At 37.8% G+C, this 16,556-nt stretch overlaps 2 protein-coding genes across 17 annotated transcripts in view; one reads left to right on the forward strand and one right to left on the reverse strand.

The window, feature by feature from the left end:
* The window catches only part of EPB41 (erythrocyte membrane protein band 4.1), a 168,611-nt gene that overhangs the window by 64,564 nt on the left and 87,491 nt on the right, over window positions 1-16,556 (forward strand). For all 16 annotated transcript variants that reach the window (XM_047792916.1, XM_047792919.1, XM_047792921.1 and 13 more), the window contains 3 exons: window positions 118-222; window positions 5,285-5,327; window positions 14,393-14,468. In XM_047792916.1, coding sequence (XP_047648872.1) covers window positions 118-222; window positions 5,285-5,327; window positions 14,393-14,468 — 224 coding nt within the window. The remainder of the gene's footprint in view (window positions 1-117; window positions 223-5,284; window positions 5,328-14,392; window positions 14,469-16,556) is intronic.
* On the reverse strand, window positions 15,541-15,731 carry LOC125134074 (40S ribosomal protein S29-like). Its single transcript, XM_047792933.1, has one exon. It carries the CDS (start codon window positions 15,729-15,731, stop codon window positions 15,561-15,563), a length of 171 nt encoding a protein of 56 aa, XP_047648889.1. The 3' UTR covers window positions 15,541-15,560.

A 16,556-nucleotide genomic window follows, 5' to 3' on the forward strand; every position in this document is an offset into this window, starting at 1 on the left:
CTGAAAGTGTTACTAACCAAGGATAAATGAGGAAATTGGAAAGTGACATTTTATACTGTTTGGTGATAAATACAGAAATAAGAGGAAGCCTCAACTAAAGTATATATGTCTTTGCAGAAACATGCTAAGGGACAAGATTTACTTAAACGAGTATGTGAACACCTCAATCTTTTGGAAGAAGACTACTTTGGTCTAGCCATTTGGGATAACGAAACCTCTAAGGTAAGGCGACTGCTTGTAATATAAAAAACTAACTCTCCCAGATTGTTTTAATTCATTTATTGTTTTTCTTTTCTTTTTTTTTTGGCTACCCGGAAGCATACGCAGTTCCCAGGCCAGGGATCTGATCCTAGCCACAATTGCAGACCTATGCTGCAGCTTCGGCAGCACCGGATCCTTTAACCGTGCTGGGGTAGGGATCAAACCTGTGTCCTGATGCTCCAGAGACACTGCCAATCCCATTGTGCCACAACAGGAACTCTTAATTCATTTACTATTGTCAAGAATGTATTGATGTCTGCATCTCCAAGATACAGTGTACTTAGTAAGGAAAGCTTTAAGATAATTAAATAAAACAATACCTCCAAAACTGCAGTGAAAAACTTTCTGCAGCTGCTAGCTAGAAAGTTCTGTAGTTCTCCTGTGGTGCAGTGGATTAAGGATCCAGCATTATCACTGCAGTGGCTTGGGTCACTGCTGTGGCTCTGGTTCGTTCTGTAATCCGTGGGTAGAGCCAAAAAAAAAAAAAAAAAAAGAGAGAAGAGAGTAGAAAATTCTTCTGTAAATCGAGGAAGATACTTTGGAAAGTATTCTGTCATACAGTCTCAGTGAAATGAAATAAATTGAATGTTTTTATATTGTGTGGGTATGTATGTGGAACAAGGTTGATGTGGGAGTATTTGAGAATAGTTGAATTTGGCATATAAATAAAATCACTGAGTACCAATACCTACTTATTTAATGTAACTGCTATGATTTTTCTGTGAACCAAGTATACTTTAATTGTTGGAAGCTGACTTGTCAAAGGACATGCAGCAGAGGAAATTCTTTCCTCTTGCAGCGGAGCTTCCAGTGCCTATGTTGGTTTAGAAACTTCCGTTGCATTGAAAACTTTTCACTGTTGTTGATGTCATTCATATTCAGCCCTATCAGCTAGTTTTATTTCCTTTGTAGTAGTTTTCACTATCCTATTTATTTTTTAGTGAGCAAATACTAAATTGCTTTAATTAAATTTACTTATATATTTATGTATAAAGTGATCTTAAAAGTGCCCAATATAAAAGCTGAATTTTGTTTGTATAGCAAAGTACAGCAAGGTAAAAAAGGGCTTTGTTGTCCCCCTTAGATAAAATATTTCTGGGGGAAAAAAGTTGATGTCAATCTAGTTTCAACTAGTTTTATGGTTTATAAAAACCTCTTCTGGGGAAGTCAGTGGACAAGTGAATACTGGGAAACATAAGTCTTATCACAGTCAGGGCATCTGGCAGGTCTGAGAGCCAGGTTCTTACAGGATATGGTTTGGGGTAATGGGCTGTTCTATTATTTTCTACTTCTAAATTCATCATGGCTAACTTCCAGCTCTCAGAAATAGGTCAAAGCTGAGTTGTCCTTTGGGTTAAAATGAAAGTCTTTAGCTGATCCAAGAAGTAGGGCATGGCCCAAATAAATCCTGAACAGAAATGAATCTGGAGAAGACTTCTTTAGCATTGTCAGGGTCAAGGGATAATACAGTAGCAAAAGCCAACATGTTGTCTCTTTGAGTCATACTTCTCCAGTCTGGATGAGTTGCTCTGTGTTTGTACATCATCATCATTCTGGGGATGTGCTTTACTTCTCTCTTGTGATGTTTCTTTAGTTTCCTTTATCCTAGCATTTCCTTGTGTTTTGATAGCGCATTCATGAGAAATTAAGTTTGGGGATGTAATCTTTTTGAGACATTACACGTGTGAAAAATATCTTGATATTATTGTCATATTTGGTTGTCAGTTTGGTTGGGTATAGAATTTTAGGCTTGAAATTATTTGCCTTCATAATTTTGGAAACATTGCTCCATTGTCTTAGAGTTTTTATTTTTTTAACTATTTATTTGTTTATTTTTGTCTTACTGTTTTTAATATTGGCTATCGAGAAGGTCAGAGCTATTCTGATTCCTGATCCTTTGTAGAACTAAGTTAGTAGAATTCTTCCCCCTCCCTCCCTTCCTTCCTTCCCTGTTCTGAGATTGTCAGTGATGCATCTTGGTGTGGTTTGACTGTGACCCATTGTTCTGGGCCCATGTTTATATTCTTTTTTTGTTTTTGTACCCATAGCATATGGAAGTTCCCAGGCCAAGGGTCCAGTCAGAGCTGCAGCTGCCAGCCTATGCCACAGCCACAGCAATGCCAGATCTGAGCTGCATCTGTGACCTACACCACAGCTCACAGCAACGCCAGATCCTTCACCCCTTGAGCAAAGGCAGGGATCGAACCCATAACCTCATGGTTCCTAGTTGGATTCGTTAACCACTGAGCCACAACGGGAACTCCGAGCAATTAATCTTTGTTAGTCACTTACCTAAGTTTTCTGTAAACACAAAGCATTCTAGAGCTGTAAGCCTTGTGCGGGTTACCCCCTTCATTTTACAGATGAGAAAACTTGAAGGCAGTGACTTACTCTAATTTACACAGTCAGTTCATTCCTTGCCTGATGTCCCTTCCTAAGTAATTTCTCCTTCAGCTTTTTATTCCTGTAAGATCTTTTACATTTTATCTTTGTTTCTTGGTTTTTGTTTCCTGCTTACAGAATTAGTTCCTCATATTGTGGAACCATAATACAAGGAGAGATAAATATTTCATCCTCTTCCCATCCCCTCTCGGGTATTTCTTTTGTATATGTGAAGATTTGTCCCTTGTGCATGTAACTTCTCTGCTTAAGAGCTTCTGGATCTGTATGTTTTGTTTATAGACAGTGGGGTACCTTTAGTGGGAAGGAAAGGTAATTGAATTGGCTTTTTCCTCACAGGGAATGGCTTGCTCTTTCCCTACAGACTGCGTGGCAATAGGCCTGTTGCCGCAATGTGTGGCAAGAGAAGAGGAAAAGCAATCAGAAGTAAACTTCTATGGTCTTGTGAGAGATTTATTACCACCATGAAGCAAAGTTATATGAGTTAAATAGCTGCTTCCCAGATTTTATACCTATTTGGAATTAGTTATTCATGCTTGAATCAAGGATTTTTTTTTTGGAGGCTCCAGGATGCCCTTTGTGCCGCCTTCCAGTCACTATGCCAAGCCCCTAACAATCGTCACCCCCAGCCCCTGTCAGAAGTAACAGATGTCTTCCTAACATCCACACCATCAATTTCTTTTGCCTATTTTTAAACTTTACCTAGCCATACAGTATGTTCTCTTAGGTCTGGCCTCTTTCGTTTTGTTCAGTATGATGTTTTTGAGTTTCATCCAGGTTGTGGGGTGGAGCAGTAGTTCATTCACTGTCACTGCTGTATGATAGTTCACTGTTTGACTATACCACACTTTATTTATGCAATCTACCGTTGAGGGACATTTGGCTTATTACAGTTTGTGGCTTTTACAAACGCTGCCCTGGGAACATTCTTATATGTCTTTTAGTGCATATCATGTCATATTCATTTCTGTTGGCTGTATTCCTAGAAGCGGAATTGCTGGATTGTATATGACACACCTATATGCTCAGCTTTATGAGTTACTATCAGTTTTCCAAAGTGGTGTTACCAATTTGCACTCCTGCCAGCACCAAGAGTTCCAGTTGTGCCACCTTCTCATGGGCACCTGTATAAATGGGATGGTCACCTTGGACTTTGCCCTTGTTGGTATAGGATGAGGAGGGGACACCTCACTCCTCTTTTCTAAATACAATTGAAATTCAATTCTAAACTTTTTGGAAAAGGGAATGGGAAGGGGTTGGGAGGAGGCATGAGAGGGGCTTCTGGGATTGCTGGAAATAATATATGTTCACTTTGATAACTTATTGATCCATCCATATGTTTTATGTACTTTTCTGTATATATCTTATGTCAAAAATCTTTAGACAATTCAATTTAGAAATAACTGTCTTTTAAAATAAAAACCAACAACAAAGAACAAATTTAAAAAAGAATTAAAACTAAAAAAGGAAGGAATAAAAGAAAAAACAAAATAAACATAAATTTAAAAATACCATAAAATTTTTAAAAAAAGAACGTGTAAGTGAAGTAAAAGCACTAGAATTAGCACACTTCAGTGATAAAAAAAAAAGAAAAGAAAAGAAAGAAAAAATAAATTTAAAAACAAACGAAAAAAATTCTGTCTTTAAACATTTCTCAAGGAACCTATGAAAGATGTTAACGGTGAGGCTCTTTTTTTTTTTTTCTTTTTTATGCACCTGCAGCATATGGAGTTTCCCAGGCTAGGGGTAGAATCAGAGCTACCGCTGTCAGCCTGCGCCACTGCCATAGCAATGTCAGATCCGAGCTGCATCTGCGACCTACACCACAGCTCAGGGCAACCCTGAATCCTTAACCCACTGAGCAAGGCCAGGGATTGAAACTGCAACCTAATGTTCCAGTCGGATTCTTTTCTGCTGCACCACTACAGGAACTCCTTTTTGTTTGTTTGTTTGTTTGTTTTTTAAAACATGGTCCACTGTGGTTTGAGGAACCCTGCCCTCATGCTGTGCAGACTTTGAGGTTGGAGAATGGTGAAGGAAGAAATTAGTGTGAGCAAGCATAGTCAGGGAAAACAAAATAGTTATTCATTCAGTAAACGTTAACTGAGCATGAACCATGTTCCTAGTGCTGTGCTGACATAGAAAACTTGGATGAAACTGGAGGTCAGAATTGGAGGGAAAAATAAGATCTAGGTCATGCCCATAATTCTGGTTATAGATCTCTGTTAGTCTTTACAGAATAATGAAAATAACAGGTGCTTATTTGGCATTTCTTGTTTACTAAGAGCTTTACATGTATTAACTATCTTAATCTCCACAATAACTCTAAGATAGGCACTACTACTCATATCTCACTTTTTTTCATTTATAGATGAGGAAACTGAAGTACAGAGATGCCCAAAGTCACTCAGCTAGGAAGTAGTAGAGCTAGAATTCAAGCCCAGCTGTCTGGCCCCCTGTTTCTCTGTTAAAAACACTATCCTATGTGAAATTAATGCAAAGAATGTTGGCAATGTATGTTGACCTAGAAGGACTATTGGAGGTGGTCAGTAACTCTACTTCTGGTTCTCTGTGGCTGGTGTATTTTGGAGCTCTGTGTGAATGCCTTTTCTTCTTTTTACAGACATGGCTGGATTCTGCCAAAGAAATAAAAAAGCAGGTTCGTGGTAAGTGAATATAGCCCTTTTTATAGCTCTTTCTTTCTTTTAGTAGGTCGGAAGATTTCCAACCATTTTCTGGCTGTGAGTCACTTTAGAATCCTGACTATGGCAGATGGCTTTGAAATTGAGATAAAGCCTTCCTTTGGAATGTGGCGATTCTATAATAGAAGGATACAGTAGAGGTAGACACCATTGAGATGTAGGCCAGATCTTGATTTCTTTTTTTTTTTCAACTAGGCAAAGTGGAGAAAGATAGGAATGACTGAGAGAAACAGAGGGTGGAAAGAACAAAGAATAGGAGAGAAAGGATATGGGAGTCAGTTCTCCAAATGGTAGTGACTGATACTGTGGTAGTATACAATTGGGAGTTTGCTGCCTGATCCTGTTCCATTTAAATTGTTCTGGACTGTTGAGTTCTAACCTTCTCCGGGTTTCCCTCTCTGCAGTTCTTTTTTATTGTCCCTTTTCAATAGTCTTCCTCCAATCTGAAATATATAAGGAACTATGGAAGGAAAAAAAAGAAAAGAATTGAAATTTCTTGCCAGTGGCCTTTCTGACATTGTGGCTTTCTCTTAGTTCCCTCCCCAGACTGGTGTCCTGGGATAGAGTCTTCTAGCTTGAAAAAAAAGCGTAGATGAGTATTTTGTAGCCCCAGGCCCAATAGACTAAAGGATAGGGACCCCCCCTCCCCACCCCTATTTATGACTAGATGTTTAGTTTATTTTTGAGGAAACTTGTAGGAACTGCAAAAGATGTTATTCATCATGATTAGTAAGTTTTAAATGTGTTACCTGAAAACAGATTTTATTTTCCATTTATTTCTTAAGAGAAAACAGTTGTGTTATGGTGAAATGTTTTCCTTTAGTCCCTATTTATTTACATTAAAATAGAGAAGCACAATACTCCTTTGGACTGGCAACTCTCTGTATTTGCCCCCTGCCTATAAAGTCTTGTTTTAAAATGCAAGTCAGAGAAAAAAATATTCAGAATATTTGAGACATGACAAGAAAAAACATGATTCTAAGCCCCTTTCTATGAAAATACTGTTAATATTCAATATTACTCAAGCATAAATGATTGTATAAGAAGACTCTAGGAAGAAAAGTTAAAACAGAGTTTATGATGTGTGGAGAAGAATACCTAGTAGATTATCTTTCAGGCTATTTAAAAAAAAAAAAAGTCTTGCTAAGAAAAATAACCTAAGTGTCTTTTTAAAAAATTACAAAATAAAAACTCTTAACATGGGAAAGAAAAACCGTGCCTGTAACACAAACTTTAATAGAGAATCAAAATGTAAACACTTCATTGCGCCAAAGAGAAGGTCAACATTTCTCTATTGCAAAGACTTTGTGTTTTTTTTTTGTCTTTTTTTGTTGTTGTTGCTATTTCTTGGGCTGCTCCCGCGGCATATGGAGGTTTCCAGGCTAGGGGTTGAATCGGAGCTGTAGCCACCGGCCTACGCCAGAGCCACAGCAACGCGGGATCCCAGCCGCGTCTGCAACCTACACCACAGCTCACGGCAACGCGGGATCGTTAACCCACTGAGTAAGGGCAGGGACCGAACCCTCAACCTCATGGTTCCTAGTCGGATTCGTTAACCACTGCGCCACGACGGGAACTCCGACTTTGTGTTTTTTTTAACTATCTTTCATTGGGAGTTTCTGCTGTAACACAGTGGAAACAAATCTGACTGATATCCATGGGAATGCAGGTTAGATCCCTGGCCTCGCTTAGTGGGTTGTGGATCCGGCGTTGCCTTGAGCTGTGGTGTAGGTCACAGACGTGGTTTGGATCTGATTCTTGCTGTGGCTGTGGCATAGGCTGGCAGCTGTAGCTCGGATTGGACCCCTAGCCTGGGAACTTCCATATACCGCGGGTGCAGCCCTAAAAAAAAAAAAAAAAAAAAAAGAAGAGAGAGCGAGCGAGAGAGCAATAAATAAATAAAAATAAAATAGAACAGTATAGGTACGGTTTATTTCTTTGGTTTTGTTTTCCTCTTAGTTGTATCCCCTTCTTTCCCTGTCCATAGAAATCTGTTTTCTTGAATTTGGGCTGATTCAGTCCATGGTTTTATATTTTTCCTTCTATATATCCATGCCTATATCCATACCTTTCATATATCTCCTAAAAAATACTGACATATAAAAAAACACAAATTATGTTTAAGAAATGCTATAGTCCAGGTTTTGCCTCTTCTAAATGCATCCTCTTCACCTTCCTCTGCAGAGGTCACCACTGTACTGAATTTTGTGTTAACGATTCCATTTTATTTTTAAAATGTTTTAAATTACCTAATGTATACCTAAAAACTTTATGTTTTACCTTTTTGAACATGATATAAATTGAATTATATAACAGCTAATCATTTGGGACTAGCTTTTCCTTTTTTTCTTTTTTTTTTAGGGCCGCACCCGAGGCACATGGAGGTTCTCAGGCCAGGGGGTCTAATCGGAGCTGTAGCTGCCAGCCTGCATCAGAGCCACAGCAATGCCAGATCCTAGCCGTGTCTGTGACCTACACCACAGCTCACGGCAACGCCAGATCCTTAACTGAGTGAGGCTGGGGATCAAACCTGCAACCTCAAGGCTCCTAGTTGGATTCATTTCCGCTGCGCCATGATGGAAACTCCCGAGACTAGCTTTTCTTATACAACATGATTTTGGAGTACATCTCAGTTGAAAAGTAAATTTCACAAAACAGTTTTTATTCTTTCCTATGAATGATATCCTCTGACTTTTTTCTTTTGTATTCTATTTCATTTTTTAAATGCTGATTTTGACCCATGAAACTGATTTATTTCACAATGGATCATGCTCCATAGTTAAAAAAAAAAAAATCCACTGATTTAGGCTACATACCTGAATGTGGAATTGCTAGATTAGAGTATGTTTATTTTTAGTTTTACCAGATATAGCCTTTAAGTTGATTGTAATTTAAATTGATTATAATAGTTTATATCCCCACCACTAGTGTATGGAATAATTGCTAATTTTCTGTGTACTCAGAAGGCAGGAATTTTTTCCAGTTACTAATTTAAAAAAATTTTGGACGTAATTTCAAACTTACAAGTTGAAAGAATGGTACAAAGAATTCCTGGATACTCTTCACCCAGATTCCTCAAATGTTAATATTTTACTACATTTGTTTTGTCTTTTTTTTTCTCTTTATCTACACACACACAGACACAGACACACACACACACACACACACACACAAAGCCTTTTTTCTGAACCATTTAATAGGAAGTTATAACATAGCAGCGCCATTCACAGTAGCCTGAAGGGGAAAAGAATCCAAATGTCCATCAGTGGATAATGGGTAAACAAACTGTGTATATCCATACAATGGAATGAAGTACAGATACATGCTACAGCATTGATGAACCTCAAACGTCATGCTAAGTGAAAGGAGCCAGACATAAAAGGGCACATGTGTATGATTCCATTTGTGTGAAATACAGACCCATAGAGACAGAAAGCAGACTAGAGGTTGCCAGGGGCTAGGAGGAAGGTGGCAAGGGAGCTTAATGGATTCAGAGTCTCCTTTGTGGGTGATGAAAATGTTTGAAACTAGATAGAGGTAATGGTTATACAATATTGTGAATGTACTAAAAGCCGCTGAATTATACCATTAAGTGTACTGGATTATATACTTTAAAATGGTTAAAATTATATGAATTTTATCTCAGTTTTAAAAAGAAGGATAAGTTGCAGTCATGATGTCCTTCTACCCCTAAATACTTCAGTTTGCATATCCTAAAAACTAGGAATTTTCTAACACAACCATAATACAGTTACTAAAAGCTGGAAATAAGCATCGAAACAATACTATAAACTATAAGCCTTATCTTTATAGCAAAAGAAAGTGCAAGGTGATACTTCGCATTATTATCACGTTGCTTTAGTTTTCTTTAATCTGGAACCGTTCCTTGGTCTTTGAAGTATTTAATAACATTGATAGTTTTGCAGAATCCAGACCCATTATTTTGTAGACGGACGAGTTTGTCTGGTGTTTCCTCACCGTGCATGAATCTTCAGCTTATGTACTTACTTACTTTTGTCAGGAATGTCATTGGGGTATTGCTGAGGTAGAAGGCAGAAATTTTAATGTTAAAAAATATTAGAGATTTTCCAGCCTCCTTTTTTTCCCCTAAACATTCTCTGTAGGGTTTACTAATTACAGTTGACCCTTAGTAATATGAGGGTGGGGTGGGTCCACTTACGTGCAGGTGATACTATAGGATGCACAGTTGGTTGAATCTGTGGATAGAGAGGCAGATAGGGAAGCAGTGTGTGTAGGGATTGTACGATATATGCAGAGGGTCTGTGCCCTAACCACAGGCTTGTTCAAGGGTCAACCATATATGTGTTATATTCTAGAAGTGGTCAATGACTAAAGCTCAAATAAAGCATAAATGTTTTTTGAATTCCAAGTGATTAACTTTTCTAGCTTCTCTACTGCATTGAACTCTGAGCTTGCTTGCAGTTAAACTATCTTCTTTAGCAGTATCCCAAACTTGTTTCTCTTGCATGGAAATGAATAGGAACCAAAAGTAGGGGTCTTTATACAAAGGAGAAGAGTAGGAGTTATTGGGACATTTCTGTTTGCGTATGGTTATTTCTAATGCGGTTAAACTTCTTTGTTTTGGGTTAAATGAAGAGGAAAAAGCCAACCATTTAATTTTTTAATATTTTATTTTATTTTTTGATTACCTTTTATCATTATTTTTTTCTACTGTACAGCATGGTGACCCAGTCACACATACATGTATACATTCTTTTTTCTCACATTATCATGCTCCATCATAAGTGACTAGACCTAGTTTCCAGTAAAAAGCCAACCATTTTAAAAAGTGTTTTCATTTGATTAGGTCTAGTAACAATGTCATTAGAGGTCCAGATTAATGGGTAGGTGAATAATTTTAATACAGCAGTACCTGTTATCCTTCTCTTGTGGTCTCTCTCTTTTTTTTTTTTTTTAATTTACTTATTTTTTTACAGCCACATCTGCTGTAAAAAAAAAAGTTCCCAGGCTAGGGGTCGAATCGGAGTTGCAGCTGTCGGCCTCCGCCGCAGCTTGTGGCAATGCCGGAGATCTTTAACTCACTGAATGAGGCCAGGGATCAAACCTGCATCCTCTTGGACACTACATTGGGCTCTTAACCCACTGAGCCACAACAGGAACTCCATCTCGTGGTCTTTTTTTTTTAAAAAAAAAAAAGCCTTTTTTTTTTTTTTTTTCTGGAGCTATGGCATTCTCATATGACCTTCACAGCAGTGCTGTGCAACCAGTGGCTTTATTTTTTTTATTCACTCAGCCAATATTTCTTAGCATCCATGATATGCCAAGCACTATTTTAGGTGTTAGGAATACACACCAAATGAAACAAAATTCTTGCCTTCAGGAATTTGCATTTTAGTGGGATGAGACAAATATTATCCTTTTAAAAAAAGCATATATATATACACACACACAAAGTACAAATTTCGAGTGGTATAAAAGAATATGTAGTGAAATTAGATCTCTCTTAATCCACTTTCCCCTCGCTGCTCAGTTTCCCTCCCCAGGAGTTCCCCTTCCTTATTTCCCAATTCCTATACCTAGTTTATTATATATATCCTTACAGGGATAGGCTTTGCACCTATAAGCATACCTGTAATATGTACTTTTTTCTACCTCCAACTTTCACAGTTGCTTTCTATATGTACTATTCTTTACCTTGATTTTTTTTTCCTCACTTAACACTAGATAGTGGTAATGTATCTTTTCTTGCTAAATAAATACATATAGATTGTCTGTAGACATTTCCACAGTATCTTATATCATTTGACCACATTTAAGTGTATGTTTAGATACATTTATGGAAATGGAATTGCTAGGCGAAAGGGTATATCCATTTTATGTTTTGATAGGTATTGTCAAATTGTTTTCCATGGTGTTGTACTGATTTACACTCACATCAGCAAGAGAAGAAAGTTCTTATTTTCCCCGCTATCTGTGGGTATCAAGCTTTTTATATTGATTAGCTCAAAAAGAAAACAAAAATCACACTTTGTAAAGTATTGCTAATTTACTTTCCTTAATGTTACTCCTCCTATAGTTAAAACATTGCCATTTATGTATGTTATGACATAACTAAATTTATGTTTGAAGTTCTTAAATGCTGAATTAATATTTATTAAACATTCCTTTGGCTTTTTTCCCATCTTGATTTGCTGTAGCCAACACAGTTTTTTTTTTTTTTGCTTTTTAGGGCCTCACCCGAAGCATATGGAAATTCCCAGGCTAGGGGTCGAATCAGAGTTATAGCTGCCGGCTTACACCACAGCCATAGCAATGTGAGATCCTAGCCACGTCTGTGACTTACATCAGAGCTCACGGCAACACCAGATCCTTAATCCACTGAGCAAGGCCAGGGATTGAACCGAGTCCTCATGTATACTAGTTGGGTTCGTTACCACTGAGCCACAATGGGAGCTCCAGCAATGCCTTTTTTTTTTTTTTTTTGTCTTTTTGGGGCCACACTTGTGGCATTTGGAGGTTCCCAGGCTAGGGGTTGAACTGAAGCTGTAGCCACTGGCCTACACCACAGCAACAGCAGCTCAGGATCCAAGCTGCATCTGCAAACTACACCACAGCTCACAGCAACACCAAATCATTAACCCACTGAGCGAGGCCAGGATTGAACCTGCGTCCTCATGGATACTAGTCAGATTCATTTCGGCTGAGTGACGATGGGAACTCCACCCAATTCATTTTTGTTGGTAGCCTAGAAGTCACCTTTTTAAAATGTCTATATAGGAATTATGAGTTAACAATGAGTAGATTGATGTGATTTTTATCATATCAGAAAGCGAAACAACAGATGGCATGTTACAGTGTTTGAATTGTAGGTACTCCTTCCCCCTTTTATGAGAAACAATTATAGGGTCGACTTTCTGATCTAAGTTCCATTTAAAATTTTTGGGCTATGAAACATTAGAAGTGAGTTGATAGCAGACATTAGGATTGACTAAATTTGAGGCAAGTTTGTTATATGGTCTGGAATTTGCCTTCCAGTCCAAATTTTGACGGAAAATATCAACCATTTCCAAGAAACTCCTATATTAAATATTTTAACATACTTAAATCTGCATATGCATTAAGATATTCAAATTACTTCAAATTTAAATTGCATATTGTCATCGCCAGCCAATAGCAATAAAAAAGATATTTGGAGGGAGTTCCCATTATAGTGCAGTGGGAATAATCCAACTAGCATCCAAGAGGACACAGTTCAATCCCTGGCCTTACTCCGTGGGTTTAAAGGATCTGGCACTGCTGTGGTTGTGGTGTAGGCCGACAGCAGTAGTTCTGATTCGATCCCTAGCCTGGGAACTTCTGTATGCCGTGGGTGTGGCCCTAAAAAGACAAAAAAAAAAAAAAGGTATTTGGAGGCAAAATACTGTGTATGCAAAACAGAACAATGTTTGAAACACAGGTACTCATGGTGGGGTAGTAGAGTCCAGTGATAAAAAGCATGGGATTTGGAGTCAGAGACCCTGAATTTATTAGCTATATGTTTTCTTAAGCCTCTGCTTCTTCATAAATAAAATGAACTGCTAGTAGTGCCTACCTCCTTGGGTTTCTGTGAGGATTAAATGAGTTATTGTATATAAGGGTCCCAGCCTAGTGCCTGGCCTGCAATAAGAACTGAATAAAATGCAGCTCCTAGCCTCATAACCAATCATACTTATTTCTGACTGAGATCAGGCTCTACTCTTTGGGCAGTCAGCAGTCATGTCAGAAAAACTCTGAAGGGATATCATTTAGCTGGAAAAATTGAAATGCATTCTCCACTTTTACTTGTAATGTCTGATTTTCATTGTAGATAAAAAATATGAAACACTTGTATGAGTCTTAGGATTGAAGTATTGTGTTTTGCTACCTAAAATATTTTTTATTAGAGTGTCTAAGAGCCATATACTCTTCTTATTTCTAAAATCTCTTAATCTCACCCATATTAATGGGAAGAGTGCTTTTGTTTATTAAAGATAATGTTGAGAGATATCACAAATAAATAATGCCAACACCAAAAGAAAACATCCGTGGATCACTCGAATGACCTTTGAGGACCCAGAGTGGTATATAGATCGCATTTTGAAAACCATTTTTTTTTTTTTAGGGAATTCTCATTTTATAGTCCCTAAATAAAGCTTTTATATTCTTGAAAACCATTTCTACAAACCTGTTGACCTATAGGATGGTTTCCTTCATGTTGTTTTGCTTATATAGTTTTTTATTTGTTTATTTGCTTTTTGCATTTTAGGGCTGCATGCACTGCATGTGGAAGTTCCCAGGCTAGGGGTTGAATCAGAGCTATAGGTGCTGGCCTACACCACAGACATAGCAACGTGGAATCCGAGCCATGTCTGCAACCTACACCACAGCTCACAACAACTCCACGTCCTTAACCTACTGAGCAAGGCCAGGGATCAAACCCATATCCTTGTGGATACTAGTCAGGGTCTGCTAGTTGGGGTCTTTCCCACCGAGCCACAATGGGAACTTGCTGCTTATATAGTTTTATAAACAAAACTATTACATTACATCAGGTTAAAAATGAGATACTCGGAGTTCCCGTCGTGGCGCAGCGGTTAACGAATCCGACTAGGAACCATGAGGTTGCGGGTTCGATCCCTGCCCCTGCTCAGTGGGTTAACGATCCGGCGTTGCCTTGAGCTGTGGTGTAGGTTGCAGACGCTGCTCGGATCCCGAGTTGCTGTGGCTCTGGCATAGGCCAGTGGCTACAGCTCCGATTAGACCCCTAGCCTGGGAACCTCCATATGCCACGGGAGTGGCCCCCAAAAATAGCAAAAAGACAAAAAAAAAAAAAGAGAGAGAGATACTCTTTTAGGGTATCTAAACAACTTCGTTTTCTTTTTTAAAGAAAAATAATGTGTTTATCTGCAAAGCACGAAAGCATTAGAAGCCCTCAGGGGGGAAAAAAATCTTTTTGAACATTTTTAGGTATTTCTAACAACCAGAAACTCGAGCATAAGCATAAAATTCTTTTGTGTTTATTTTTACAGGTGTCCCTTGGAATTTCACATTTAATGTAAAGTTTTATCCACCTGACCCAGCACAGCTAACAGAAGATATAACAAGGTAAATAATTTATTAATTGTTAAATATGTAATAAGTAATCTCATTGTGATCAGCTCTGGGAATTTCTCCATTCAGAATTGAAGAAATACAATGGGCTATTAAACCTAAGATTAAGAGTTTCTTGTCGCTTTAAGGCAGGCTTACAAATGAGTGAGCCTAAAAGCCACAAATATCTGTGACTTGCCTGGCTGGGAAATTAACTGTGGACAGGGAAACTTAGCCACACCATCTTCCAAAAGACAAGACACAAATGCAGTAGCAAAATAGCTCTGTGGTTTTTGTTTGTTTTAAATCCTCCTCTCCCACCATGCTCGCTCTTAAGGGGTCAAAAAAAGTGAAAGCCTCAGTATTATTATTTCTTCCTTTTCCCCTTTTAAATGGTATGATTACATACATGAACTGAATCTTCCTCAGTAATTCTTGAACCCACTTAGTTGGTGAGATAAATCTTATACTCTTTAAAAACAGTTTCTTGATTCCTTTCAAGAAAGTGGCCTTTATAAGATTCTATGTAAATATTAGCAAAAAAAGAAAATGTAAAAACAGTACATAGTAAAAAGTACTACTATACATATTATATGGAGCATTATACATAGTAGGTACTTGGCAAATATTTGTTCAATAGAACTGTGGATTATTGAGAAACTGCTTTCTGATTCTGATTTTACTGTCAACTGTCTGATTTCAGATAGATAATATATTCTCTGGGTTTCAGTTTTCATCTCTCTCAAATAAGAGACTAGCCTAACACACTTGAAAGTCTGGTTGTTAATACTGTGAAATATCTATGCCATTAAAAATATTATTCTTTGTCCAGTTATCCTTAGTACAGTCTTAAAGTTAAGATGCCATATTTCTGCCTAAAAAAATTGTCTTGGTTATTCCTTTTTCACAGGTCATATTTGTCTCTTAGAGTTTCTACTTACTCATCTTTCTTCATTAAGATTTGTTATATATTCAACACAAATCTGTACTACCTATATTTTATTTTATTTATTTTTTGGGGGGGAGTTTAAATGTTTATTTTACATACAAAGAACTAGCATTGTTTCTGCATAAGGTAGATGTCCTGGATGACCCATTCAAGGGAGCTTAGTCCAACTTAATGAAGCCAATATCCTTCACGTACTGGTGGAAGCACTGGCGGCACATATTGAGGCCATATTTCCACATCAGACCATGCTGGTTTGGGCAGATGTGGCAAGAGCGAGAACCCTGACTGAATTTTCTCGGATGGCTCCAATAGAGCTGCTGGTGACCCATCTTGCTGTCTCAGTTGCAACAAGGCAAAAGGCAGTACTACCTATATTTTAGAGGCATTTAAGAATCTTGTGACTTGATTGGCATTGCTCTGACTTTTTAAAAAACCTGTATGTTCTGATAATCATAGACAGCAAAAACAATTGCTGATGCAAATGTTATTCAACATCTTATGGTCAAAGCAAAGATATGATTCTAGTTAACACAGGAATTTTCAGTTTCATCATACCTCCCAGCTTTCCTGTTTGGTAAGAGTCTGAATTGGTTAACTCAGAACAATGGCTGAGGAGGTCAGGGCCATGGATGTGAATAACATATTGAGTGTCTGACATACCTAGGGGTACTAGGTTTGTTGGACTTAACTGTTTTAATGCCAATCAGAATTCCCTGCACTTCAGCACAGGAGTGGAATCAGTCTTACAAGATGATAGTGTGTGGAAGGCTTCATGCAGTTTAAGCCCATCTTGGGGGAAAAACATACCAAAAAAATGTTCATATCCTAGTGAAAATATATCAGTAATGTCATCTTTGTATATGAAAGGCAGTATGTACACATTTGGCAAAGCAGTGTGATACAAAAGAAAAGGCCTAATATGAGGGTCAGACAGCCTTTTATTACTATCTGATGTTGAATAAGCTCAGCCTTTGAGGCTGCCTTCTCACTGTGATCTGGCGATAATACCCACTTCACAAGTTTCTTTGTGAAGATTAGATGAGGTCATTTATGTATAAATACTTAGTGCACTCTTAACAGAGTGTTGGTTTCTTTACCTCTTTTTCTTTTTTTTTTAATTACTCAAATAATCTTTACCTCTTTTTAAACTTCCC

The sequence above is a fragment of the Phacochoerus africanus genome, chromosome 8 (assembly GCF_016906955.1).
Source record: "Phacochoerus africanus isolate WHEZ1 chromosome 8, ROS_Pafr_v1, whole genome shotgun sequence".
Classification (NCBI taxonomy): domain Eukaryota; kingdom Metazoa; phylum Chordata; class Mammalia; order Artiodactyla; family Suidae; genus Phacochoerus; species Phacochoerus africanus.

Bases quoted from the DNA above. Each gene is read 5' to 3' on its own strand.
- LOC125134074 (XM_047792933.1), bottom strand. From the start codon at position 15,731: ATGGGTCACCAGCAGCTCTATTGGAGCCATCCGAGAAAATTCAGTCAG.